Source organism: Aquila chrysaetos, chromosome 2 (assembly GCF_900496995.4).
Source record: "Aquila chrysaetos chrysaetos chromosome 2, bAquChr1.4, whole genome shotgun sequence".
In the NCBI taxonomy this organism is placed as follows: domain Eukaryota; kingdom Metazoa; phylum Chordata; class Aves; order Accipitriformes; family Accipitridae; genus Aquila; species Aquila chrysaetos.
In genome coordinates this window covers 34,264,351-34,290,671 of record NC_044005.1, presented here as the reverse complement: position 1 = coordinate 34,290,671, position 26,321 = coordinate 34,264,351, and the positions used below count along the sequence as shown (strand labels likewise).

At 38.2% G+C, this 26,321-nt stretch overlaps 1 protein-coding gene and 1 long non-coding RNA gene across 2 annotated transcripts in view; one reads left to right on the top strand and one right to left on the bottom strand.

Moving 5' to 3' along the window:
• Window positions 1–3,891: 3,891 nt before the first annotated feature.
• On the bottom strand, window positions 3,892–5,245 carry LOC115335648. Its single transcript, XR_003921492.2, has 3 exons — window positions 5,112–5,245; window positions 4,809–4,955; window positions 3,892–4,717 (listed from the first exon to the last, which is right to left on the bottom strand). It is a non-coding gene; the product is annotated as an uncharacterized LOC115335648 (long non-coding RNA).
• Window positions 5,246–5,448: 203 nt separating this feature from the next.
• AQR (aquarius intron-binding spliceosomal factor) overlaps window positions 5,449–26,321 on the top strand; it is a 61,663-nt gene continuing 40,790 nt past the window's right edge. The window contains exons 1-15 of the mRNA XM_030038313.2: window positions 5,449–5,631; window positions 6,531–6,587; window positions 7,766–7,806; window positions 8,840–8,875; window positions 11,101–11,221; window positions 12,537–12,677; window positions 14,308–14,376; window positions 15,119–15,219; window positions 15,912–15,988; window positions 17,833–17,897; window positions 19,824–19,940; window positions 20,904–21,017; window positions 21,832–21,935; window positions 22,749–22,851; window positions 23,922–24,042. Of these exons, the coding sequence (XP_029894173.1) occupies window positions 5,548–5,631; window positions 6,531–6,587; window positions 7,766–7,806; window positions 8,840–8,875; window positions 11,101–11,221; window positions 12,537–12,677; window positions 14,308–14,376; window positions 15,119–15,219; window positions 15,912–15,988; window positions 17,833–17,897; window positions 19,824–19,940; window positions 20,904–21,017; window positions 21,832–21,935; window positions 22,749–22,851; window positions 23,922–24,042 (1,351 nt within the window). The 5' untranslated portion in view covers window positions 5,449–5,547. The remainder of the gene's footprint in view (window positions 5,632–6,530; window positions 6,588–7,765; window positions 7,807–8,839; window positions 8,876–11,100; window positions 11,222–12,536; window positions 12,678–14,307; window positions 14,377–15,118; window positions 15,220–15,911; window positions 15,989–17,832; window positions 17,898–19,823; window positions 19,941–20,903; window positions 21,018–21,831; window positions 21,936–22,748; window positions 22,852–23,921; window positions 24,043–26,321) is intronic.

The following is a 26,321-nucleotide window of genomic DNA, read 5'->3' as shown; positions in this document are numbered from 1 at the left end:
AAGGGCAGTACATTGGCCAGAACGTGTGCTAAATAAATATTTATACACAAATCAGAATGCTACTGACGGCTTCTTTACACTTTTAAAATTCTAAATATTTTAAGAAGCATCTGTTACTAAACTGAGGCATCATTTTTGAAAGTACCCATATTTACTGAGTGGAAGTACACATATTTACTGAGTGAGTACCCATATTTAATGAGATGAACACAGTGACAAACTCTTGGACTAGAAGAATGCACATAAATAAAAAGTAAAAGCAATGTGATGCGATTGAATTAAAACTGTAATGAACAGGCTGAACATTTAGTTTATGTGAATATTAAGTACTATGAAGGATAAGCTATAACCAAAGGAATAACCCCTGTCATTTTGCCTAAGCTTTTTACATGTTGAAAGATTCTGCTGATCTTTTTTGAGCTTTTTGAAATTTTATTTACCTGAAAGCAGGTTAGATCAATATGTTTCTCCTGTCATATCAACAGGTAAGAGACAGAGGAGGTTTCTGGTCATCACTGAATAATGTACATATTGTTCCATTTCTATGCCATTCACCCCCCCATCCATTTCAAAAACTTATATAACTTTGCAAGTAATATTTCAAAATGCTGCATATTCATAGTCACTTCTTTGGTTAGAAGAAAAAGCTGTATGTGCAAGTTTGTACATACACATGATGAGACTTCAAATTCTCATGTTTGGAGCTTTCTGTTTCAGAGGGATGCCTCTCAAAAAACCTTGTGTTTACATGTAAAAGTCAACAAGCCAGAGGTAAAAGCTGATTTTAAAGAGATGCAGTCTCCTACGCTTTATGGCCTTGCTTCACAGAAAGCCTACCCGACATACCGCTAATGTCACTGGGGCTGGGATTCATCTGCCCTAAGTTAAGGTATCCAGTGTGCAGTTAGGTACTTCCCCAAAGATAAGCTTATGCATTTAGTATAATGCAATTGTATTAGGCCAGATAACAAACTCCTGTACCGCAGTGAGACGCACCCCAGATATCTAGACCTCCATCCTGAGAAGCATAGTTCTACTAAAAATCACCTGGACCACCTCAATATTTTTAAGTTGTGCACAGGGAAGGCACAATTCAGCCATCTCCCTCTAGGACTTACATGGTTTTGACTTTCTGCATACAGAACATTGCTGTCAGAACAATCACAGCTCAGTTTTGAAAAAAAGTAATGTAGATTTCTCTTGGCCTCTGAGTTATGTACCACAAGGTCCAAGAAACTCTATGGGTATTCAACATACATAGAAAAGGGTAAAAACTACTGTCGTAAGCAGAATTACAGCCATATTCAATGATTTTGGAAGGAAGAAGAGGCCCCTGCATCTCTAGCAAGAAGTAATGCAGGCCAAAGACTCAACAGCCTTTATCATGCACTGGAGCTTTAGGCCTAGCTTGAAATTGTACTGGTGGACCAGCAGGAAAACAACCCCTGGGTGGGAGAGCGTGGAGCAGTGTGACAGTGCTGCCAGTGAGCTGCTTTTCTGTTTCATCAGAGCAGTGTTAGCACATCCTCAGCTATGAGGGAACAGAGTCCTCACCCTGGCAAGAAGGTTTCGATATCTTCAATTCTGTCTTATTTTAGGGGAACCTCCACCTGCTGCTGCTCCCCTGGCGACCGGGAGTTCAGACAGTAGTAGAGTTGTGATGGTAGCTGCCCCATCACTCCAGATCAAAGAGCCAGGAGTAATTGCTGCTGCTGTACTGCAGTGACCAGGCTGAGGCACATGGGGAACCATCTGTCCCTAGCACAATGCTTGCTTGGAGGAGGAGGAGTCAGCCAATGCCTGCTTATAATTTTGAGGGACCCTGATGACTAGAGTGGGTAAGGAAATGCCACTTTGCACCCTGATCGCAGTGCTGGTATTTGTTACCTGCTTTGGAACAAAGCTTTCCCACCAGTTTACATAGGTGCAAGATGGTATCCATACTGAGTCTGCACCTCTCAGGGCAGTGTTTACTTAGGTTTAAGAAGCTGAAAGATAAAATATTCAAAGGGTAAATCTCTGTATTTGTGTGAAACAGGACAAAGTGAAACAACTTTTATATTAGAAGTATGTAGCTGCTGAATCTAGTTTCACTGGTCAAGACCCTAAAACAACAACAAACCTTAAAATCAATTAATATTAGAAATCCTTATAGATTAATTGTTTGGAGTTTTCATTGCTAGAAATTAATCATTTCTGTGACTCTAGGTAGAACCTAAAATAATCTAAAAGGCAGACGGGACAGAACATAGAATCAATCCCTGCTGATTATTACTAGATACTTCCTGACCCACTGATACTGTATTCGGAAGAGTATCATTGAGATAAAAGCAATGATGTTATTGATGGTTATTGATGACCTTGGCTTGTATAGGTTACAAAGAAGAGGAGAAAAGCCTATTTTTCCTGGCTACAATAATCTAGGAGGGCAAGCATCCAAAACAAGAAGAGCTAATTAAGCAAGAAAGCAACACAGCATTGAATATAAATTGACCAGGACTGTATGCAGCCTAGAAATGAATAATAGTCTTGAAAACTCCATCTACTCAAATGTGTGACTTTTTAAATAATACATGTCTTCATGAATGAATTAACAGATTTTTGAAGAGAAAGAATACTTGATTTTCTTGACGTGTTAAGTCAATGAGTACAGAAAGATGGAGAACTTCACAGACGGCTGTGGGGACGACAGGGTGCAGGGTTTTATTTTTCCCCTGACTACAAAGCAGTTTGGCGTGGAAAGAGACAGATGTGCCTGCACTCTGGGGGAAACTAAGCATAGTGTTCAAAAGACCAGTCTTAATAGACAGTTGTGAGCTGGGGTGAGAGTCGCAGACGGGGACATAGGTACAACACTGGGCATCACTATGGCTGGTCTCACCACAACTCCTCTTTAAAGGTTCAGCTGCTCTTGAGGCTTGAAAGCGAAGTATTTTGCCAAAGCACTAATTTATACTTGTGCTATTCATTTGTAGTCTTACTGTCCCAGCACTCTGTAACTAAACAATACCCCTTACAGAGAAATACTTAATGCATTATTTATAGGGAGGAGATCTTTATCACTTTATTTGACATTGCCACTGAGGGATGTAATCACATTGCCTAATATTAGTCATCTAATATTAGTTTCTGATATCAGAAGCTCCTTCAGAAAATGAGTCAGAGCACTTAAATTGGTTCTGATTTGGCCTCTGGAAGGACCTCTGTCGCCACATTGACTGTAGTGAGGTTTAAGACAACTAACCTCCTCGCTGGGACACCCAAATGCCAAAGGTTAGGTAAACACGGATTCCTCCTTGAGCTTTCATAGCTTTGATACCATATGGAAATTTGTGGGTTTTGACACATGCCTGATGATCTCTCATAAGCAGAGGTCAGAAGGTTTAACATAGCCTTGCAAGGCTGTTCTAGAAAATTTACTGAGTCCAAAATCTTTTTGCCTGCCTACTTTCTGGCATGGTAATAATTCCAAAAAAAGTCACCTTGTGGGTAGCACTTGAGCATGTGATTAGAAAAGAAATTTAAGGTCACCAGTTACTGTCACCTCTGATCCCAAGAAGTCACCACTGCCTCTCCTAATTGTCCCATGGTCCATCTTAAACACAAGTGAAACTTTTGGCTGTCATCTGAAAGCCAATTTTAGAAGCTTTTCTATTTTCAGCCTATGTTTATAAGTAATGAACTTACATTCCTTTGTCCTTTTCTATCACTGATTTGTGTTCAATAGTTCCTTCCCTTCCTGCGTTTATCCCTCTAGTCTACTTATGGATAGTAAAAGTACTCTCTTTTGTTTGCCAAACTGACAAGCTGTTCCCTTTCTACTTGTTCTGATACATGCAAACGTAAGCTATGTAAGTTGATTCCTGAGGTAGTCAAACGCAGAACCTAACTGTGGAAGGTAAGTTGGGAGAGGACACTGTAGGCAGTATTATCAGCTAAGATGCAGCAACATACTAATATGGCTCAGCCAGCCACCTCAGAGATTAGGTAAATTTTACTTGTATTTTCTACGCTTGTCCATGGATGCAAGTGCTAGCTGTTGTACCAAGTGATGGAGCAAGGGCAGAACCAAACGGGGTAGTTACATTTGCATAGATTTCAATAAGCCTAAGTCAGTCACGAAGCTGCAACCTCTAAGTTGATGAATTTAAATTGAAGCATCTTAATACGCTGATTTTTATCAAAATTTAAGTGTCAGAGGGGGGTACATTGGTTTAAGTGTATTTTAAGTGCTTTGCATTTGCATATTTTTTATCAAATACAGATCTCTGAAAGGTTCAATCATTAGAGAAGGTAATGCTCAATCCTTGTTATTTACAGAATTTGTTACTGGTACTTTTGTACCTTTTTGATTTTATTAGTTCTCATAGAGAAAACTTACATTTTCTGGATCTTTTAAAGCAAAGGCACGCAGTAGGCATATTTATTTGAATGCAGCCATTGTCTGATGCTATTCAAGGTACTGTCATTACTTTTTCCATTCCCATTGCACATTCTAGTTCAACTTCAGAAAGAATATTTAGTTTAACCTCTGCTTGAAGAAATGAAATGGAGATCACCTTAATATCAAAACAAAGGAGGTCATATTCAAACAGACTTCAATGGTATCCTCCTGGAAGTTTAAAGTACTCCTCCAGTGGCAGGTGCTGGATAATGAGCACAGAAATAAAGCACCGCAACTTCTCTAGGGAGTCTGTTAATTTCCTCCTCAATTAATCTGTTTACCAAATAGAGTAAATTAATTGCAAACCACTCTAAATCATTACCAAACTGCTGACTTCTGTGAGCAGGTAGTTTTCCCCTCTTACCGTTGCCTTTCCTCTCCTCCACAGATCTCCTGAATTATAGGGACGCGTACCAGAGAGAGCACGCAGCTGCGCTCGGATCTCGGTGGAGTCTGTTTGATGTGAGTAAGAGCGGGTCTTTTCCACGTTAGATGGACAGAAACCTTTGCTCTAAGTGATAAATAAATAACAAAATAGAAGGAGTCACCCTAAGTGGATTTGCAGAGCGTTTGATGGGTGACCACAGAAGAAACCTGGCGCGTTAACTGCCTTCCCCCCCCCCCCCGCTCTTCTTTTATCACAGCCTGTCGCCTTTCACGGACTCACTGAACAGCTCGTGGAGGAGCTCCTCGCAAGGGCCGCCTGGCGCTGCTGGGGGCGGCCGGGCCGAGCAGGCCGCCCGCTACCGAGGCCGGCCCCCGGGGCGGCCCTTGACGGCGACCGCCACGACGCGGCCCAGAGCCACCTCCCCGCCGGCGGCGGCGGGCCTGGGGACAGCCGGGCGGGCCGCGGGAGCGCCGGCGAGAGGCCGCCACCGCCGCTCCGCACCCGCCGGCGGCAGTGGCAGGGAAGGCGCGGCAGGTGGCGCGGCCGCCGCCCCTCCTCTGCCCGCGGCCGCTCTAGCGCTCCTCGCCCCGGAAGCCGTCCCCTCTCCGCTGCACCGTACCCGGAGGTTAATGCCGCTGGGCCTGGCCCGGGCTGAGAGCGGCGGCGGGAGAGCGGCGCGGCCCGGCCCGTGGCAGCGCCTTGGGCCGGCGTCACTATGGCGGCGCCGGCGTCCTCGGCCCCGCCGAAGAAGATCGTGGCGCCCACCGTGTCGCAGATCAACGCGGAGTACGTGACCCAGGTAGGGCCGGCGGGGGAGCGGCCCGCGGGGGTCTGCGGGCCGCCTCTGCCGCCGCCGGAGCCCGGTGCGGGCAAGGCCGTTCCGGCAGCGACGGCGCCTCGGCGTTTAGGGAGACTTTGCAGGGCGTGGGCGCTAGGGAGCGGGTCTTGTTTTGTGGTAAGGGAAGAGAGGTTTAACGCCCGGGTCACGTACGGAAGGGCGTGTGTCCCCAGCGTTTCCAGACCGGGGAGGTGCACAAGAGCAGCACCACGAAATAAATCAGCCTTGTTATAATAGGTGAAGAGTTGCCGGCAGTTTCTTGCAGCTGAACGTTTTAAGGGCTTTTATACAAGCGTTCGGGTTTTTGTGCTGAAGCGCTGCTTTCCTTCCTCTTCTACAGCATAAAGGAGGTTGAATAAAGTTGGTTGGGAAGCTCTTGCCACCACAGCTCAGGACATTTGGTGAAGTGATGGCTACAGCAAATAGCCTTAAAACGTTAGAACTTTTATATGTAGTCTCTAGTTCCTTGCGAAATACCTTAACGGGAGCATAGTCATTTGCAATCTGGGGTTTGCAGTCCCTGAAAGGTCACGGTGTATTTTTGAGGGATTTGCTAGAAGTAACTTAAGAAAAAAAATTGATTATTATATAGCAGTCTCTGGAGCTGAAATTTTTACAGAGAATCGCACCTCTGTTGGAAAAGGTTTAGGCATTAAACCTTAAATGGTTGAAAAGCATCGCTGTTGGAAGACATAATTTTGTTACCTGTAGTCACCGTAAGCTGAAATTAAGCACGATACTAGTGAAATAAAGTTTGGGGATGGGATGTGTTACAGAGTTATTGTATCACTATAACTGAAAAGGTATACATTTAACTTTTTTTTTTTTTTTTTTTTTTTTTTATTTTTTCTCCCATACAGTTAGCAAACAAATACTGGGCTCCACATGTGAAGAAAAAATTGTCTTTTGAGTCAAAGGTAAATACTCTACGGGAATTGTGTTGGGGTGTAAAAGAATGAGGATCAACCTTTTTCTGATGTGCCCACTTCCAGTAGTGCTTATTTTATATAAGAGTATAGGAGACTGCTTGGAAGATCAACAGTTGCTTAACACACTATAATTTGTTATGTATTTGTAGTTTATAAATGTAGGCACTGCTGTGAAGGTGTGCTGTAGCAGTGCAGTTCTTTTGTATGCTATTTGTTCACTTTATTTTGGCCAAGAACTTATGAGAATAAAAGATTTTTGAGCATCTCCTTTGAGGTTAAAAGACATTTGAGGAGAGGCTACTCTTAAAAATCCAAGAAAGATGAAGGATGCAGGTATTACTGAACTCTGTACTTCTTTCTAAAAGCCTTTTCAGAGAGTTTTGATCAGACAACTTTAGTGCTGTTCTGGTGGATATGTGTATTTTGAATGTTTAAAATTCGTCATGATGTGTTTGATTTTGTGTTGATTTTCTGTAGCGCGGGGTTCTTACATGTTAGGTCTCTTTCCCTTGTGGGTATTTGGCTAAATCTCCCTTTCCAGCCTCAGTTTACTCACTTTCTTTGTAGTATTTGTGTTAGTATTTGTCTGTGATTGTTAGAACTAGGATGTATGTAAGCAGCTGAATTGTATCTCTGTGTCACGTGATGTCAAAGTGTGCCTACTGCAACAGATAGTGCAGATTCTTTTAATTCCTGTTGGAAAAACGAGGTAAAAGTGTCTGGATTTGGTTAACTGTCAGTTAAAAGAAACAGTGACAACAGATGATTGAGTTGATGCAGACTTGCCTCTTGAAGACTGTTCTTTAAATTCAACAATGAGCCAAAGATTAACAATAAAAAAGTTCGCATATCTGTTTGACTTTTATACGAAAAATCTTGGTGAGTTGTAGGTTATTCTTCAAAATAACTTGAATTAAGGTCCTATCAATTCTCTATCATCATGTGCTTTCCCCTAAGTTGATTCACTTTCATTGTGAGAATGTGTGTCTATGAAGCTTTTGGACTGTTCAGAGCTGAGGCATAATTGTTACTACATTTTTAATCAAATGGCAGTAAGCAGAGAGTAACTAAGAGTAGCTTTGCATAAGATGTCTTAATGCATTTTTGATCACTTTGAGGTGTATAAAATTCTTAAACCATTTTTTGGAAATTATTCTTTCCCATAGGTTATTGAAGATGTATATATAAAAGAAATTGTCAGGTCAAAGTAAGTACACTAGTCACTTTCACTTACAGACAAGCATTCCAGCATTATCTGTATTGAAGTGGTTTCTAATGTTTCATAGAATATTTTAAAATGCATTTACATGTTTAAAGCAGATGAAAATGACTGGAGAGCATTTGAGTCATTTAATCATTGTGCCTTTTCAAAGTCTGAATGTGGCAAAAAGAAAGTTCATGAGCTCATAATCCTTAAATGTGATGGTTGGACATAATATTGTTTGGCTCCTTGATCTGGCATTCTGTTGTGTTTTATGTTGTTTTTGTTGTGATGGTTATAGAAGCCTGGTCTCTGCTTTTGTCACTAAGGTATGTAAAGAAAAAAAAAAAAATCAGTTGAGGAGTGTGCTGTCACTAGCTTTTTGCTCTTTTCCCTAATTATTGTTACCAGGTTCATAAAGGGCAAGTCTTATTTCAGTGAATCGTAATGTTAGATGGGGGAGACAAAGAATTCAAGATAAACTGCATTCTACAGCTGTGTGTACAGAAAAGAGTTGTAACCTTAGCTGTTTGGAGTTTTTCAGGAGAAGTTTGAGCTCTGGAGAGAATTCCCTTTATGATTCCTTTATGAAAGTAATCTAAGAATTGCCATACAGGATCAGAGTAAACTTCCATTTCCGGTCACGAAGAAGAGATACCATTATGAACTGATTAAATACATAGTTGTAGTTTTCCAGAAGACACTCTCGGCTTCTAGCAATTTTTGTCTTCAAGGCTATTGGAAGCAGTGTCTTTATATTTAAAAGGTCTAGATGGATTTTTTTTTTTTTTTTTTTTAATGTGAATTTGATTGTTTAATGAACCTGCATGAACTTTAGCTTCCACAGTGTTAGAGCAGTTGCTTCTGCATTCAAGTGGTTGCTCTGGCATGGAAATGAGAAGGCAGAAGTAATTTCTAGATGTTTCTACAGGTTTTGTTATATAACAAAATAAGGGAAAATACAGCCATTTTCCACGCAGCTAAGATGTGTATGGGAGGCTTTCTTTCCTGTGTTAATTGATTATTTCTTCCTTTTTAGGTTTGCTATTAGAAAGATAATGCTTCTTGAATTCAGGTAAGCTAATTGGAGTGAAATTTTAGATTTTTTTTTCATAGGAACCCATAAAGATGAGAAGCAAGTGCAAGACAGTAAGTCAGTTTGAAGGCAGTGTACTCATTTGTTCCTACTTACTAAAGCTTTGAATTGTGTACCTAGGAAAATTAAGTGAGGAGAGCTTAATTTAAGGAGGAAGTAATTTCATAAGCATAAGTAACATATCAGAGTATCTTGGTTTATGATTCTGAATTTCTAGTGTAAGTGAAGCACCAAAGAAGAGCGTATGAATGAAATAGGTGAAAAACTTGAGTCTGTAATTTGGAATGTGTTATTAAGCCTTAAATCAGAACTCACCAAAGTCAGAGGAAGTTTTTGGATTAAGTCTCTTACTGTGAGGTTAAAAATGAATTGTGCTGCAGCAGCATCACTAACATTTTCTTCACTTGAAAAGAAATGGAAATCTGTCCAGAAGATTGTTACAGCTACTTCAGACTTTCCTGGAAGAATTCATGAATCATGTCTAAAATTATGTAAAATAAATATTTGCAATATTTACATATTTAAAAGCACAATATTTAGTGTTCTGTTTATCTCTGAAATCTTATGAGCAGGCAGAATGAGATGGTTTTTGGTTGAGAGAGATTCTTCATTTCAGAAGGCTGAAATACATAAGTAGTACCACTAACTAGGAAAAGTAGGACAAACTTCCCTCTGTTCCCTGCTTCTTTATTAGAAAAGGTGGAAGAGAAAATATAAGCTATGGTTTGGGGTTTGATGCTAACAGACGGCATGCTGGTAGCATGACTTCTGGAATTCGTATGCCAGCAACCATGGAGTTACAGGTTTTTATTCTTTCTGTGAACATTCTTAATGTTACCAACCTGTAATGTAACTTAATACTTTCTGGTCTATAGCCCCATCTACTGCCATATGTCCTGTAAGTAATTTTCTCTTCTTGCCCCCACTCCCTCAACCTGTCCGTCAAGCTCTCCTGTCTTCACACACATGAGATTTTCCTGTCTGTCATTCTTGCTCACATATGTTTATTGTCACTTGGGGGCATAATAGTATTTACTAAAACATATTGAAGTTTATTGGAATTCCTGGGTGAAATGACGTATGGAGTTCAGTGGAGTTTTGAGGGGGTTTCCCCCTCCCGTTGGTAGATCCAAGCTCTTGGGAAGCAGTATGTATTTCATCTTGTATATGTCTATGACATTGTCTCAGCTCCATCTGAAGCTATGCATTCTGGCTGAGCTTCCAGAAAGTGTAAATCCCTGTCTGACCATTACTGAGCCTTTTGCTCTTGGTTACATACAAGTTCTCACTGTGTTTTTTCACCACTGTCTCTGGTACTTGTCTTATCTGAAACTATTGAAGTAGCTTACTGTAATACATCAGAAAAGTAAGCTGTTCAAAAAAGTAAATAGGTAAAACTGAGTTGGCTCATGAGGGGCCAAATGAATGTTAGAGCAGGCCTTGAGATGAAGGAATGGATGAGCAGCTTGTTTAGGAAGAAACAAGACTTTCCACTTTCTGGTGGCAGTTGTTAAAGTAGCACAAAGTGCAAGTGCACTGAGAATGATGGATTTAGGGATTGCCTGCTCGGGAGTAATTCCTGCATAGCTTCAAGAGGAAGTTAAAGGAGGGAGACAGTTGTTTGTCCAATTTTAAGAGTCTCTCTTATGGGAATTGTGCCATATTAATGAAGAAGAAATTTTTAATTTATTAAAAATAAATTTATTAAAAAAATTTTATTGCCTTTATATGATTAGAAGCATAAAATCTCTCTAGATGATTCATAATTTTTTACAAGAAAGGTTATTTAATAATACAAATACTGTTTTACGGTAGTTGTCTTTTGCATCTTATGCTAGGAAATGCTGCATGTGACATTCTTTAGACAAGTGAAGTTTTTTCTTTTTTTGTTCTTCTTTTGGAAAATCAACATGAATTCATGTTATGTCTTTGTGTTGAGCTGTGGCTACTTGTTACACTTGAAAACCCTCTGGTGAATGTGTCTTCCTGATAAGAAACTCATCTGTCTCTTGTAGCAGTTACCAAGTCTAACAAGTTTTGCTGCAGTGACCTAGATGACAGGTAACATCAGGAACTACTCACAAACTATAAAGATGGCTTTAAGGAGAAGGAGGAAAAAACCCCTGTGGATAACTGCTCTTTTAAATGAGTGACAGGTTGCGTGGGTGGCAGCAACTAATGAAATATTCTTTGTCTCTTCACAGCCAGTACCTTGAAAATTACCTGTGGATGAATTATTCTCCAGAGGTGTCCAGTAAGGCATATTTAATGTCAATCTGCTGTATGGTGAATGAGAAGTTCAGAGAGAATGTCCCTGCGTGGGAGGTAACCAATTTCAATTACAACTAGAAATGACTTTGATGCGCAAGTTGCAGCTTTTGCAGTGTGATCACTTATACTGACAGAAGGTGGCAAAGCTTGTAGTGTTAAAAGTAAATGTTACCTCAGCTGGAATGTCTCATGATGTTTTAAAGTGTGTGTTCTTTTTGGAGAAAGCAATGGACAGATGAAAAATCACCTGATTGCTTTGGTGCGTGAGTCCTTTGTTCTGCTGTGTGATGCCTTTACATCATCAGCAGCATTTGCGTTTTTGGCACTTGACAAAAGTCAGGCATTTGCAGAGAAGTTCTTGCTCTGATATTGAAAGGAAAAAGGATTTCTATATCTGTGGATATAAGAAGGCACCACTGGAAGTCTAACATATTATCCAATAGTGTCTTGCTTAAAACCTGTGAATATGGTTTTGTAGCTTTCTTGCATGGAATTTTATACTAAGATAATCTCTTATTCTGCTTTTGTGTGTACTGGTTTTTGTAGTAATAGGTTTAGAAATGATTTAGTGTTTCTGCAAACAGTCCAGTTCTCACAGGCCATCTCAACAACATCAGCCTAGTAAGAAATTCTATGCAAGCTTTATTTCGGAAACACACTTACTCCGATAGTAGTGCCATTACTTCAGTGCTGGCAAAGCACAAAGGATTAATAACTTGCTCATATGATGTCTGCGTCTTTTTTTGTTGTTGTTCTGGCATACGTACTAGATGCAAAATGACAAGTGCATGTTACTTTCCAGGCAGCTTAGTTAAATTTGTGATTTGGTACATGGCTGCCCTTGTAAAGAAATGGTTTTATCTTGATGATTATTTGGTTTATCTTTTTCCTGCTGAGGTAGCTGAGTGAGAGTTCCACAACTGTAATTAATCTCTGGTGGTTTTTACCTGCTCACTTCTTGCAGATCACTAAACAGCTGCCATAGTTTTGGCCCAAATCTACCAATTCTCTTCTAACCTGTGTCATTTTACAGTAATTCTATGCAATCACCGGTTGAACATTCCCACAACACAATCCACTCCATTTGTGCTCCTTGTTCAGTTTGTCCTATGCATCATCTCTGTTAGACTACGCAGAAGGCAGTAGTCCCATGACGAGCATGCCCATAGTGTGAGGATCCTTGGTCAGGGGGATATCATTAGTCTGTTTTGCTTATGCTGCCTGGTCAGAATAAATGAAAAAGAGAAAAACTAATCCTCCCTTTTATAGATTTAAATGGATTTAGAGAACTTAAGCTATGTTACATGAATGAAGATTGAAATGATTTGTATCAACCTGACTCAAAATCAACTTCCTCTTCTATTCCTAGACATTCAAAAAAAAGCCAGAACACTTTCCCTTCTTTTTCAAATGCATACTGGAAGCATCGCTGGTTGAAAATGACAGTGAATACTCTCTGCATGAACAGACAGTCCTGCTGCTTTTCCTTGATCACTGCTTCAATAGTTTGGTATGTTAAAAGTAACTGTAATACTTCCAGTGTGTTTATGCTGTTCTGTGTTAATAGCAGTTTAGTTTGAGCGATTTCTTCTTATGAGACAGATGAAGCAAAACTCCCATTTAAGGAAGAAGACCGTACTGGAGGGCTTTTACCCCTCTTTTTGACTCTTGCTTTATCTCTCTCATCACATTTGCTTTTCTCTGACACAAGGTTGTAGAAGAGACTTGAAATTGGAGGATTGGCACTTAGTGCAATTTAAAGGCATGTATTCAGACTTATATTTAAAATGGTGCTTAAAAAAATAGGTATTTATATTTGAAAAGGTGCTTTACACTTAAAAGCAGGTTACTTACTACTGTACTCTTTGTAGTTTGGCTGTGAAATTGCACAAAATTATTTCCATTAACTATTGAGAAAGACAGTAATTTTTTTCACTTTTGAAACCAGGTTTAGATAATATTTCTATCTGCACTTCTCCCAAGTTAGTTTTAAGAAAGCATTGGACCAAGTTGTGTTCTCAATCTATAGTAAAAACACAGTTATAGATCCTAAGTAGCAAGTGTGGAGAATAATTTACAGTTATCTGTTATATGAAACAGTACTTTATTACCTCTCTTGCTACTGGGCTTTTTCTTTACTTACATTGCACACAGGATATATCAGTCAAAATCAGGGTCTGCCCAAATAAAGAACAAAATCATGTTTCGCAGACAAAACAATTTAGAAAGTGTATTATTTGATTTTGGAATTAGGAATGATTATGGGAGGCAGTAATCATCCTGAACCTTAACAGGTATAGTTTATTGAGGTAGTACTTTTCTGTAGTGGCCAAGGTACAATGGATCTTCATTTTAAAGGAGGGTTTGATAGTGACTGTATGGAATCCTGTTTGCAGAGCATGTTTCTCATATAACATGATATGGAAGCGAGTTAAAAAGTACTTGTAAAAGCATACTGCTATTAGAAGCTGCCCTTCTTTGCGAAATGCAGAACAGGATAGTCACAGTAGTGTTTTAAGTAAGGAGCCCTGACATGTGAAGTTTCAGAATGCTGAGAATGGAGTATTTGTCTATGAAGACATATTTAAGATGTTAATGGAAGTTTTTCAGTAGTTTAAGAAAGAAGACTTTGTGGATCCAGATCACAGGCAGAATTGGAGAGAGAACGTTGGAAACAACAGTTGAAGTTACATGAATTATAGAGAAAATCAGTTATTTCAGGTAGTGGGAAGAGTGTAGATGAAGTGGGAGAAACTTGATAAATGAAAGGCTTCAGGAGAGAAAGAATAGAGAAAGCACAGTAAGAAAGCTCAGTTCAAGAACAAGAAATGACTGAAGAAGGAACATGGGTTCTCATCACCTTCTATGCTAAAAATACTTACACGGGTGGGGCCCCTGCTGAAGTATTAAGAACTGACAGAATCCATGAAAAGAACCTAAAATGTGGAAGTTGTCAACAGTTTCAAGTGTTAATGGGTAGGGCTGTTGTGTGGTTTCCTGTTAGGAAATTGTGAAGTCTAATCCAACAACATATATATTTTTCTCAGATGGTAACGTACATTGATGTATTTTGTAAGACAGGCATGTCGGAAAACATAAGAATTTTAAAAAAACGTTTTCTGTCTGTAACTTTCTAACAGGAAGTGGATTTGATCAGAGGTCAGGTGCAGCAGCTCATTTCCTTACCAATGTGGATGGCTCTACAACCTGTAAGCATAACACTGTAAACTGGCAAAGTAGTCTTCTAAGCATTATCCAAGTCTGTAAAGTGAATTTTTATGGAATACTGTTATGGAAGTCTAGTATTTAAAGCTGCCTGCGTTGCTATGGAATTAGATTTTTGTGTGCTTGGTAAAATTCTCTTTCTTGTTTGTTGCTGATTTCCCTGTAATTGTAATTATTAATTATATATTTTTTCATAAAATTAAGCTTTGTTGCTTATAGCTTCTTCAAGCTATAATTTGTAGACAACACCATGAGATCACAGGGACTAGGGAATGGAGTTGGCATTAGGATGAGAGGAAATGGCCTCAAGTTGTGGCAGGGGAGGTTTAGATTGGATATTAGGAAAAATTTCTGTACTGAAAGTGTTGTCAGGTATTGGAACAGGCTGTCCAGGGAAGTGGTTGAGTCACCATCCCTGGAGGTATTCAAAAAGCACGTAGACAAGGCACTTCAGGACATGGTTTAGTGGTCATGGTTGATGGTTGAACTCGATGATCTTAAAGGTCTTTTCCAACCTAAATGATTCTATGATTCAGCCGTGTCTAGACTCTCTCTAGCAGTATTACATTCTCGTTTTACAGTGATACTTATTGAGATTAGTCTGAGACAGCTATTTATTTCAGTTTTCTATATATCTTTTCTTTTTTAATAAGAAGACTGGATTGTATTTTTATCTCTCATGGAAGAAAGGATTCTTGGTAACTGAATAACATTTTAACATTTCAGAAACGACTGGAACAAGAGCTGAAAAAGACACCAAAACTAAGAAAATTCTGGAATCTAATTAAGAAAAATGATGAGAAAATGGATGAGGAGACAAGAATGCGGTGTGTTTACAGAAACTTTTTCCTGTTATATCCAAAGCCCTTAATGCATTCATCGTATTTCAGCTAAAATAAATTGTTTCAATAAAAAAATGTGTTTTTTTTAAAAAAAAGCTGTGAAGATGGCAAATAAGGATTGATCATATGTGGTCTCCTGGAAACTATTTTGTTTTCCAGCATTCTTTATACAAAATACTGTTACAGAACTTAATATTTTATTTGATCAGTGAATTTGTGATACCAAATCTTAGAGCTGTAGGGTGAAAGCCATAAGAGAATATTCATGTAGTTACTCGTATTTTTTTCATGACCTTTAACAAATATTTAGCTCTTAAGCAAATAGCTTAGGCAAGTATTTGAATAAATTTGTGTCTATCTCACCAAAGTTAAATGTTCCAATACTTTTGTGTTGCAATGTGGTAAGGTGTAGGTGGTGACATACTTCTCCTCTTTGACTCAGTAGAAGCATGAGTTGTTAATCAGTTCTGTGCCTAAAAATGTAGATTCTGCTAATCTGTCTGCCTAAGTGCAGAGACAAAAGTTATCATCTAAATAGTTTAGGTATGTTTCAAAGCAACCTGCTACCATTATATAAATTTTAAAGCAGCTAACTTCGTATTAGTAAAAGATACGATGTACTTACAGTCTGCCTTTAAGGAATTAAATTAATGCTTTTGTCATATGTCTGATTTTAGAGCATATCGGGAGAGAAGATTTCTTTCACAGCTCATTCAGAAATTCATTTCTGTGCTAAAATCAATACCTGTCTCAGGTAACTGTGGTTCTTGCATTACTTTGTTATCTGGTAATCTGTTTTAAATTCTTTTCTGTTCCTGAAGCAACTGCTCCTTAGGATACCAACTTGAGGTTGGAGACCTTATCTGGATGGGATTTTAGTGAAATATGTTCCTGTCTGCACGGATTTCGTGTCAAAATTAGTATTCAGATCTGTATGTGCTTTAAAAATGAAATAGCAGAAAGCTACTTTAAGCCTCTTCTCCTTCTGTTCAGTATGGACTTAATAAAAAAAAAATATTTCTGGGTACTGATATTCTTTATTGTGTGCTTACAGCCTTCTTACAGCATTAAAGCATTTCATACATACTTAGGTGCCTTGTTAAACAGGTGGTATAAATGCATATCATAAGGCTCTGTTCTGTCAGTACTGTTGATTTACAGTAAGAACAAAAGCCTAAGTGAAGTGAAATTCTGTAAGATTTGACTGCTCTTGATTTATAAGTCGTTGTGACAAGCAAAATTATATGCTTGCCTGATTTAGAAAGGAAAAGTGTTTGTACAGGAAGGTGTTAGCCTTTTGACAAAAAAGGCTTATTATGCTCTAAGCACAGCAGAATTTGGGTGAAATCACTTCCCGGAGTTCTGCTTTTGCTCTTAAACTCTTAACAAACTTCAGCTCTTAACTGATCTGGAAGGGGAAATTCTGTGTATTGTGGCTTCCTCAGAAAGGATACCTATTCCTTCTGTTTTCCCAATTATGCAAGACCTGTTTTGGGAACATTTACATTAACTGTTCATTGGAGGCTTTAGGAAATAGATATTCATTAAAGCAGACTTAGTGTTGTGTTTTGACATGATTCTAAAGGCTCCTTAGTAGTCACCACTGAGTGCCTTTGAATATTGTCAAGGCCTTTTGCACACACCTTGACTGCAGCTTTTAAATAGGTATTTTTGAGTACACAGTGTTAAAAGTTCTTAAGAAGCTTAGCGGGCCATTGGTATCTTGTGGAAGTGTGCATTTTTGTATGTTGTGTTCGTTGGGTTTTTTTCAGAGTGGATAAAAACACTCCTGAAACTCTGGTTCCATTACTTTCTTATATCCAAAAATTTTCTGGTCTGCAATGAAATAAAGATTGTTTCAGAAAGAGAAGAATGTGCTAGTGTCCTGGTTTCAGCTGGAATAGTTAACTGTCTTCCTAGTAGCTGGTACGGTGCTATGTTTTGAGTTCAGTATGTGAAGAGTGTTGATAACACTGATGTTTTCAGTTGTTGCTAAGTAGTGTTTAGTCTAAAGTCAAGGATTTTTCACCTTCTCAAGCCCAGCCAGCGAGAAAGCTGGAGGGGTACAAGAAGTTGGCACAGGACAGAGCCAGGGCAGCTGACCCAAACTGGCCAACGGGGTATTCCATACCATGGGACGTCCCATCTAGTATAGGAACTGGGCGGAGTGGAGGCGAGGGCGTTGCTGCTCGGGGACTAACTGGGCGTTGATCGGCGGGTGGTGAGCAGTTGCACTGCGCATCATTTGTACATTCCAATCCTTTTATTATTGCTGTTGTCATTTTATTAGTGTTACCATTATCATTATTAGTTTCTTCTTTTCTGTTCTATTAAACCATTCTTATCTCAACCCATGAGTTTTACTTCTTTTCCTGATTTTCTCCCCCATCCCACTGGGGGGGGGGGGGGGAGTGAGTGAGCGGCAGCGTGGTGCTTAGTTGCTGGCTGGGGTTAAACCACGACGGCTAGTTAGCTTTTAACAAGAGTAAAAAATTAGTACTGGTATATTAGTAGCATTTATTACATTTTTAAAGAATAGTTCAAATACAAATATATTGTGGTGTGGATCAATTGCAAAAAAATTTTTTTTCTATCTAGGTCCTATTTCTATGGACAAAGTTCATTATTGTGAGAGATTCATTGAACTCATGCTAGATCTTGAGGTAAGTTATTGTTTCAACCTGTTTCCAGGTGTACTGTTCTAGGTTTTAAATGCGTAAAGTCATTATTACAGCCTTGTTCCAATTAGCATGTGGTTATGTCACAGTTGTGTATATGGTTGCTTAATAGTGGTTTTCCATCTGTAAATAGGAGGTTGTAGCAGTGCATCCACATTGGGAACTGACTAGTAATGTCTATAAATGAGATGAACTGTTAGAGAAAGCTAGGATCCTAAATTGCTTAGTGAAGAAGACTTTGTTAATTTGAGCAGTGGTAATAATCCTGGCAACTGATGAAAATGTGTGATGCTTTAATCTGCTAGGAGTAACCCAGAAGTGTTCTTCCCAGTGCATAATAGGTCACTTGAAGTATCTTTTGTGTTGTAGGGTATAATCCCAGAAAGCATCAGTAGTTCTGAAATGCAAACTATTTCTATTTGACTAGAATTCATTATTTAGAAGTAACAGTTCTGGTGATCTAGGTTTGTTACAGAATAATAGGAGGCCAAGTGAGAAAGTGGGACAATTTTAAGCTTCACAGTACCAAAATAAAAATTAAAAGATTAATTTACAATTTCTCACGAGTAGCAATTTATTTAAAATAACTTTAGATTTAGAAGACATTCTGAAATAAGACAAGGTTTTCTGAAAAAGTAAGCGCAGGGAACTTTAAAATGGCTTGATCTGGAGCTCATACAGGCTAACCATCCTCTGCTGAATGACTTAAGTAGCCTGTGCTTGTAGTTGCAATAGAGTGAATTCTTTAAATTAGAGCTTGTTATCTTATGGGTATAAGGTACTCTCATAAGAGAAAATATGAAGTTAAACTTAAGTCTGGCTGTTAGCCAAAATGCTTGGAGGCGGTACATTTAATGTTGGTTCTTGCTAGGTATTACAGGAAGGCTAGAATTCAGGTGGTTTATGAAGCCTGTTTAAGTGACTGGAACAAGCAAATGAGAAATTAGCTGTAAATCCAAGTCTTTTTGCCTCAGTAGCATGTACTGTGTTAGTGGGCTCTTTTACTTATGTCAAGGCCTTTTTCAGAATATCACTGTTTCATATTACAGTATATAGACTGCCACCAAAACTTGGTGATTTGATAATTTGAAAGGAATGACTCCATGGAAAGTTCTTATTCTGAGTTTGGTTTTTGTAATTATTGTGCAGGGCGATTAACATTTTGTACTACAGATTCTTTTTTTTTTTTCTTGGTCTTAGTTCTAAACACCATGCTGATGCTTTTTGGCTTTCTAAATTCAGTCTGTAGATTCCACTGAGAACAACTTGTTTTTCTCTTGAATTGTTGAGGTGTACTACTATACGCTGTTGAACAGTTGCTACATAGAGCACCTTAAGCTATTTACATTGAGAAGAAATGATCTCTGTTTTTTTTACAGAAAGCTGTTGTAGGATTTTAATGAAGATTTGAAAAATTCTTAGATCTAATTTGAGTATCTTACAAAGATTAGAAGATACCATATTTAGAAGAAACACAGTTTGCAGTCTTGAGAAAGACAATCTTAAAATTAATGAAATTAGTATAGAAACCAAACATTGAAAACAATGTTGCAGCAGTTTGACATACCTTTTGTACCACACAGTCATTATGTAGACACTTAGTAGTAGAACAATTGCTTTATTTAATTTACTTTTATTACTGGCAAAATGTAATCTCACTAACGGCAAGTTTTTGCTGTGCTCCCAGTCATATAAAAGGCTGTGTTCATAGCAGCCTACCTGCATAAAACCAGTGTCTTGGCATACATAAATGCTGCTTTAACATGAGAACCTCTGTTAGAGTATTAGATATGTAAATAACTGTCCAGCAATCTATCTTGATATGCCTTCTTGAAATGGAAGATTATGAGAAACCGGGATTTCTTACATTTTGAAGAATTGCTTGTATTAACGTGAGGTTGTTTACCACAGGCTTTGCTTCCCACACGGCGCTGGTTTAATACAGTGTTGGATGACTCCCATCTTGTTGTTCACTGTTACCTCTCCAGTCTTGCTAAAAGAGAGAAGGAGGGTCATCTCTTCTGCCAGGTGAGATACAAAGTTGTTGAAAATAACTTTTTCATTCTGATGCAGCTCTGAATACTGCAATTGTTTTGTTTTATATTTGTTAAGACAGGTTTTTCTGATAGATGCAAACTATGTTTATTTAAATCCTTCAGACAGTAGTTCCTTCTTACCTGTATTTATGTGTGTGACTGCTCTTACCTTTCTGGCTCTGTTTGTGAACAGTTCTTAAAGGTGCAACCTGGAAAACGGTGCAGCTTCTGGCATGCTTTACCCCACGTATAGCAAAAGACACCAATGCATTCTGCTGTGCTTCGTTTTGACCTCAGACTGTTTTACAGTGCAGTTGTTTTTCACTACTGTCCCTCAGTTTTTACTCAGTCATAGACAGTATATTGTTTTTTATGGCAGGACCTGAAGATCTGTCCCCTTACCTGCACCTCAGCTGCTTTTCCTGCTGCTTGCTGTCCCTCATCTCTGGCATTTGTTCAGTTTCTCTGAGGGTCAGTATTGATGGAACACAAAGCCAGCAGCACATCTGAATAATTTTCTTCTTCTGAGTTAAATAATATCATTGAAAGGTAGGATGAATTCCAGAGCTGGCATCAGAGAGGGCAGGGGGGAGCAAGACCTCTCCCTTTTGGTAGTAGCAAGCCCTAAGTTGAGTTCAGTGTTGCAGTGAACCTCTGGCTAGATTACCTTAGTGCAGTTAGTTTCAGTTTCAAGTCCTAGTATGTAAAAGAAACGGCATTGGTTGTGGGCTGTGCTGTAATTTCTATGGGTTGTAGATGAGATACCTAAACAAAATTATTTTGTGCCCCAGCCAAGTATAAAATTTAGATACCACTCCTTAGTCCATTTCTTCAAGAACTTTGAGGAGCTCTTGTTTGTGCATGGTGCCCAGATTTGTCCTCTTAAACTGTGTTTTTGTTTGTGGTAGGGTGTCTCCTATTGTTAATCCACTAATTTATATGGATGATGTCTCAGCTTTTAGATATGCTTAAATTCTACACTGGCTTTGAAATCAATGATCAGACTGGAAATGCTTTGACGGAGAATGAGATGACAACAATTCACTATGATAGAATTACTTCTCTACAGGTAGGCAGATGGCAAAGTGCTTATGGGAGGGAAAGGATTTGGTTTTGTTGGTTTAGTCTAATTTGTATCTGCAATAGGCATTAAGTTATTTCCCAAAGCAAACCCCTTATTTCTCCTGTTGAGTTACAGGAATAGTTTTAACTTGACTTTCTATACCATATCGAAGGCACTTAACGCTTCCATGTTATGTATGTGACTATGACTAAATAATACGCTCTAGCAAAACACCACCACTTTTGATTTGATATTGTTGAGATGAACTGCTCCCATTAAATCTATTCAGAAGGGAAAATTAAGTGCTATAGGAACTTAACTTATGATTATGCAGTAGGTGGCACCATTTCTTCAAGAGCAGCACACACATATGGTAGCAATAGTGCATAAGAGACAAAATAAAAATTCACATCACTTGTATTCATATAAAGATAGTTACACTTTTCAGAATTTTTCCTATCGGTTTTAATAAAAAAATTCAGGGAAGCATGGTTAAATTAAACTTGTTCCTTGCTTTTTTTTTTTAGTTGTCTGCAAGGCTACATGTCTTCCCCCTTATGTTTTATTTTAATGACAGAACAAATGCTGATAGGAGGGTGTATAAAAAAGATATTGTATCAGAAGCACAGGAGTAAGAAATAGGTGGTGCTAACTAAGAAAAACGGAGATTTCATCTTGTTTTTATTTCTATCCTTGTAGAGTCCACAGGGTGCTACGTGTTATGAATCAGAAGCTATGCTTTTTTATAACTATTCAGATTGTTATTAAATTGTTTCATTAATATGTGTACATTCAGTTTTGGGGTATGGGTCTTTTGTAGAGAGCAGCATTTGCACACTTCCCAGAGCTATATGACTTTGCACTCTCAAATGTAGCTGCAGTAGATACTCGTGATTCACTAGTGAAGTTATTTGGACCCCTTAGGTAAGTTATCAAAATGCAATTTAACGTGAAATTGAAATGCTTTGTTCTCGGTATGTTTTAATGTAACAAATTTCTAGCCTTTTTTCTTTCTGACTTCTCATGTACCTTCTCATGTGACTTCTCAGGTCTTTCTGACTTGTCATGGTGCCTTTACACCTGCTGAAATAGGGAGACAGGAGAGTTCTGTCCACTAGTGGTGAAGTACTAGAACTCCAGTATAAGAAAAATATCTTTATTTTCCTTTTTTCTAATGAATGTGAGAAAGTACTAATTTTCTGGAAAATAGCTAGCTGCTGAAAGTAATTGTAACAGTAATTAACTTAACCTCTAACTTTTTTAATTTAGCTTTTTTAACTCTTGTGTACAAAAACTACTACAGAAATCATAAAAGTATACCACTGTATTAACTCTACTGTATTGTAAATGCTGCGATTAAAAGGATAGCACTCTGTATTTTGACAAAGGCAGATGTGCTCTGTTGTTTGATTTGGTTTTCAGATACACGTCTTGAAACCATAAAAAAATATTCACACCTTGCTCTGTTTATTACAGATGAGTGGTTCAGCTTACACCTGTGGCTGAACACCCTTCACTCATGGAAGTGCTCTAGAGCACTTCATAACAACTGCAAACCCAAATATTTTAAATATCTCGAACTTCCCTTAAAATAATGATCTGTAATTGTTGGTCTCTGATGAAATTCATAGTTGGAATTTTTTTTTTTATTTTTTTAAAAGCTACAGTGAGTGGTAAGTGCTCTCTCGGGTTCCAGTAAGTGACACAAGCTTTTCTGTTTTTCCTTCCACTGTGCAGCTCAAATGTTCTTCACCAGGTGGCGTCATACCTCTGCCTACTGCCACCCCTTCCGGAAGGGGAAGACTCGAGCTACGAGAAGGAGTTTCTGCTGGAGTTGCTGGTAAAAACATAATTAACATTGCTTGTGGTTTTCCTTGTGCAAACTCAAGACATAGCTACATCTAGCAACTACACTGTAGTAAAGGACCTTTTGCGGAACCACCTGTGAACCACAGCAGTGTTATAGCAGTAAATGGCATACTGAGATGGGATTTAAAACCATATCAATTAAGTATTTGAAAATGTTTACTTATAAATGTAGTTTTCCTGAGAAACTAGTACATGTGTGCTTGGTGTAATTGTAAAGGTCAATAAGCAGAGTCTCAGCAACAGTTTTGAGTTCTTCTGGAAAAGCTGTTGCTCTTTATGTAGTAACCTGTTTGTCCCCTTTAAAAACAAAAAAATCTGCTAAAGTAGATCTAGATATTCAGTACCTGTTTGGTTCCTCAAGCCCATTTGAAATACCCTTTGATGCACATAATGGTTTTTTGGGATATTCGGTGTATAACAATATTACTGTAGGCTTCTAATCTGATATCAGTGTTAGAACGGCATAGCTGTTTTTTAAAATCTTTTTCATAGGCTTATTTTGTGGTTGTTCATGTCTTTAAAAATCATTCACATAATTTCCTAAGGTTTAGGTGGTAGTAATACGATGCTTATGGATGCCATGGAGAGAGATTTGTTCAGATGACATATGGTAGTATTGGATGGATTTTTTTTTTTTTCTCCCAAAGAGGGAATTAAGACTTGCTGTTGCTGAACGAGCAGTGTTAGTTAGCTATTGACCATATGTTTAATGCAAAGCAAAATAAATTTTATTTGAAGTTGATTCTTTGCTAAGCCTTGACTGAAAATATTCAGTTGTGTTGTGCCATTTTTGGTCTGCTGAGTAGCCAAATGATTGTTTGACTCTAGTAATATGACCAATAGTTGGACTATGTGTTTGTTCACCTTTTGATGTCACTGTGTGCATTTAGTTATATTTAATTAAAACAAAACAAAACTTATTAAAAGAGAGAAAATGGCAAGGGACCACCAGTAGTCTTGTGGATTAATGTGTATGTTTCACAAATAGCTTTATTGTCCCTTTTTTGACTTATGGAAGTTTAAAATGCATCCTTTCTTTAGGTTTCCCGTCATGAGCGACGGATATCTCAAATTCAACAACTCAACCAGATGCCTCTTTATCCCACAGAGAAGATTATTTGGGATGAAAATATTGTACCAACTGAATATTATTCTGGAGAAGGTATGATTAGTAATTTAGTAAATACTGAACACAACAGTGAATGCTGGAAAAAAAAAAGCAGTTCTGATATCTATGTTCATTCTGTCCTTGGAACTTATATGCAGTACTTTGGCATCTTCCAGTATCTTAGAGTAAGGTCAGCTTTTTTTGAGTTGTGAATCAGGAACTCTGAGATAAAATTGTTAGCAAATTTATAGTGGATTTAAAGAAAAATCCAAAGGCCTGTGTTTACACAAATACATTGATTTGCTTATAATCTGGGTAACAGATGTGCTTTACCACCAGCTGTGACACAGGTGTGACACTTACTGTAAGGTGAAACAGGTTGTAAACATACAGCAGAAAAGCTGTTGTCCGTGCTTTGCTCTTAAGTATGTTCAAGAAAGCCTTTTTAAAAAGAAAAAAATAAGGATGGTGATGGGAGGAAACTAACACTTAATTATCTTACTCTTATTTCAAGGTAGAAGTGTACACAGTCACTGAAAGGTAGTGTATGCACTCTAAATTCAGAACCTGGTGTTCTTGCTTGATGTGCTCATGATCAAGGAAGCAAACTGCAGGTATTGCAAACAAGGAATGATGTAATTTGAAGCTTTGCAATAATCAGCACATGTATTTTAGTCTAGCTACTTTAAAAAAAACTGTTTTAATGTGGATCATGACAATTTTCATTAGGAATGTGAAAATTTTAATTTGGAACATGGAATTTCCAAATAACAACATATATCTTCAAAGACTAGTATAAAGTATGTTTCTGGTTTGAGCAGTGAGTATTCCATACCCTCCTCCATGTAGTTTTGATTCAGAGGGGCTTTTCTGTAGGTATAAGCCTCAGGTTCAGCTGCTTAGCCTAGATTAGGTTTTTTTTGGATAAATTCTCTGTGAACAAGTACTAATGAGAAGAAAGAGATTTTTTTTAAATTTGACCCCTTTAGATAGGTGGGGTTATAGGCAACAAAGGATCTTTTTCCAAACAGAGATGATACAAATGCCATCTAGAGATCTGCCCAAAAAAAGAGAAAGTACTCACATTTAGTATGTTGCAAGTAGTTAAAAGCTGATTCAGATTCTTCTGAATAATAGGTCTTCTGATGGGATTTATCCTTTAAAAAAACCCTAACAACAAAACAACAAAAACCAGACACACCACACCCCCCAAAAAAAACCCCACCCAAAACCCAAAAGAAAAAACAAAACCAGAACAAAAAAACCCACAAAACCCCACCAAAACAGGGTCCTTGCTGTAATTTCTAGGAAATCAATATATAAACCAAGATTTTTTTAAATTTTATTTTTTATTTCCGTGAACAACATATAGGTTGTTCTAATGGTCTAGAACATTCAGGTTCTTAAATACAAGTCAAGGTAGCTTTACTGTCATTCAGACCATATTGGAAGGCTGACTTTGCAGTACTTAACTTGTTCATGCACTGTGTGTTTATTTTGTGTTTTATTAGCCAAATATGTTAATCACAGTATATGTATTATTGCTGGGGGGGGGGGGAGAGAAAAAGCAGCTTATCACACCTGTGTCTGTGCTGTTTTGTGACTTTTTCATAATGCATTGAAGAAATTTTATTAATGGTGAAATGTAATTTTGGCAAGTAACAGCAGTTGCCAGTAGAAACACTTCCTCCTTCTGTGGTGAACTCTTTTGCTATTATTATTGGTGTATTGACAGCACTGTTGTGAAGCATTTCTGTTGCTGTCAGACTGTTACAAGTATTTTTCTATTTCGCTTCTCTTAGTTTCAGTTTACGCCTTCTCTTTTTAATCCCCATGTATTCTCCAGCCCTGATTTCAAACAAGACAGTTTTGTTTTCGTGGTCTTGGGTTTTTTGTGTTCTTAAAGTAGCTAAATTCTTTTGGTCTAAAATTTAAATAAGAGTAATAATTTAGCCCAAGAAAGGTAGGAGTATTGTTTCTACTTTCTTTTAAAAAATGAAGGAAGAAGAATATATGTCTGATAAATGCTGTGCAGCCTTAAAGAGGTATTGCTTCAGGCCCTGCCCTTTATGCATATAACTAGCTTTACAGGACAGGGTTTGTTACTTGGTCTTGGCAAATGTGTTAAGGTATTTTATCACCATGAGGCTTTTCAGAATAGAAATTACTGTGCTCTACAACCCTTCTTCACTGCCATTGTATCTCAGTGCATGTGAAAGCCAATATGTAGTACATATACCAGTGAAAGGTTTCAAGGATAATACTGCAAGTTACAAAAGCCTGATGCTTTCACAGATCTTAAGCATAGGTGTCAAACTGGAACATTAGTCCAG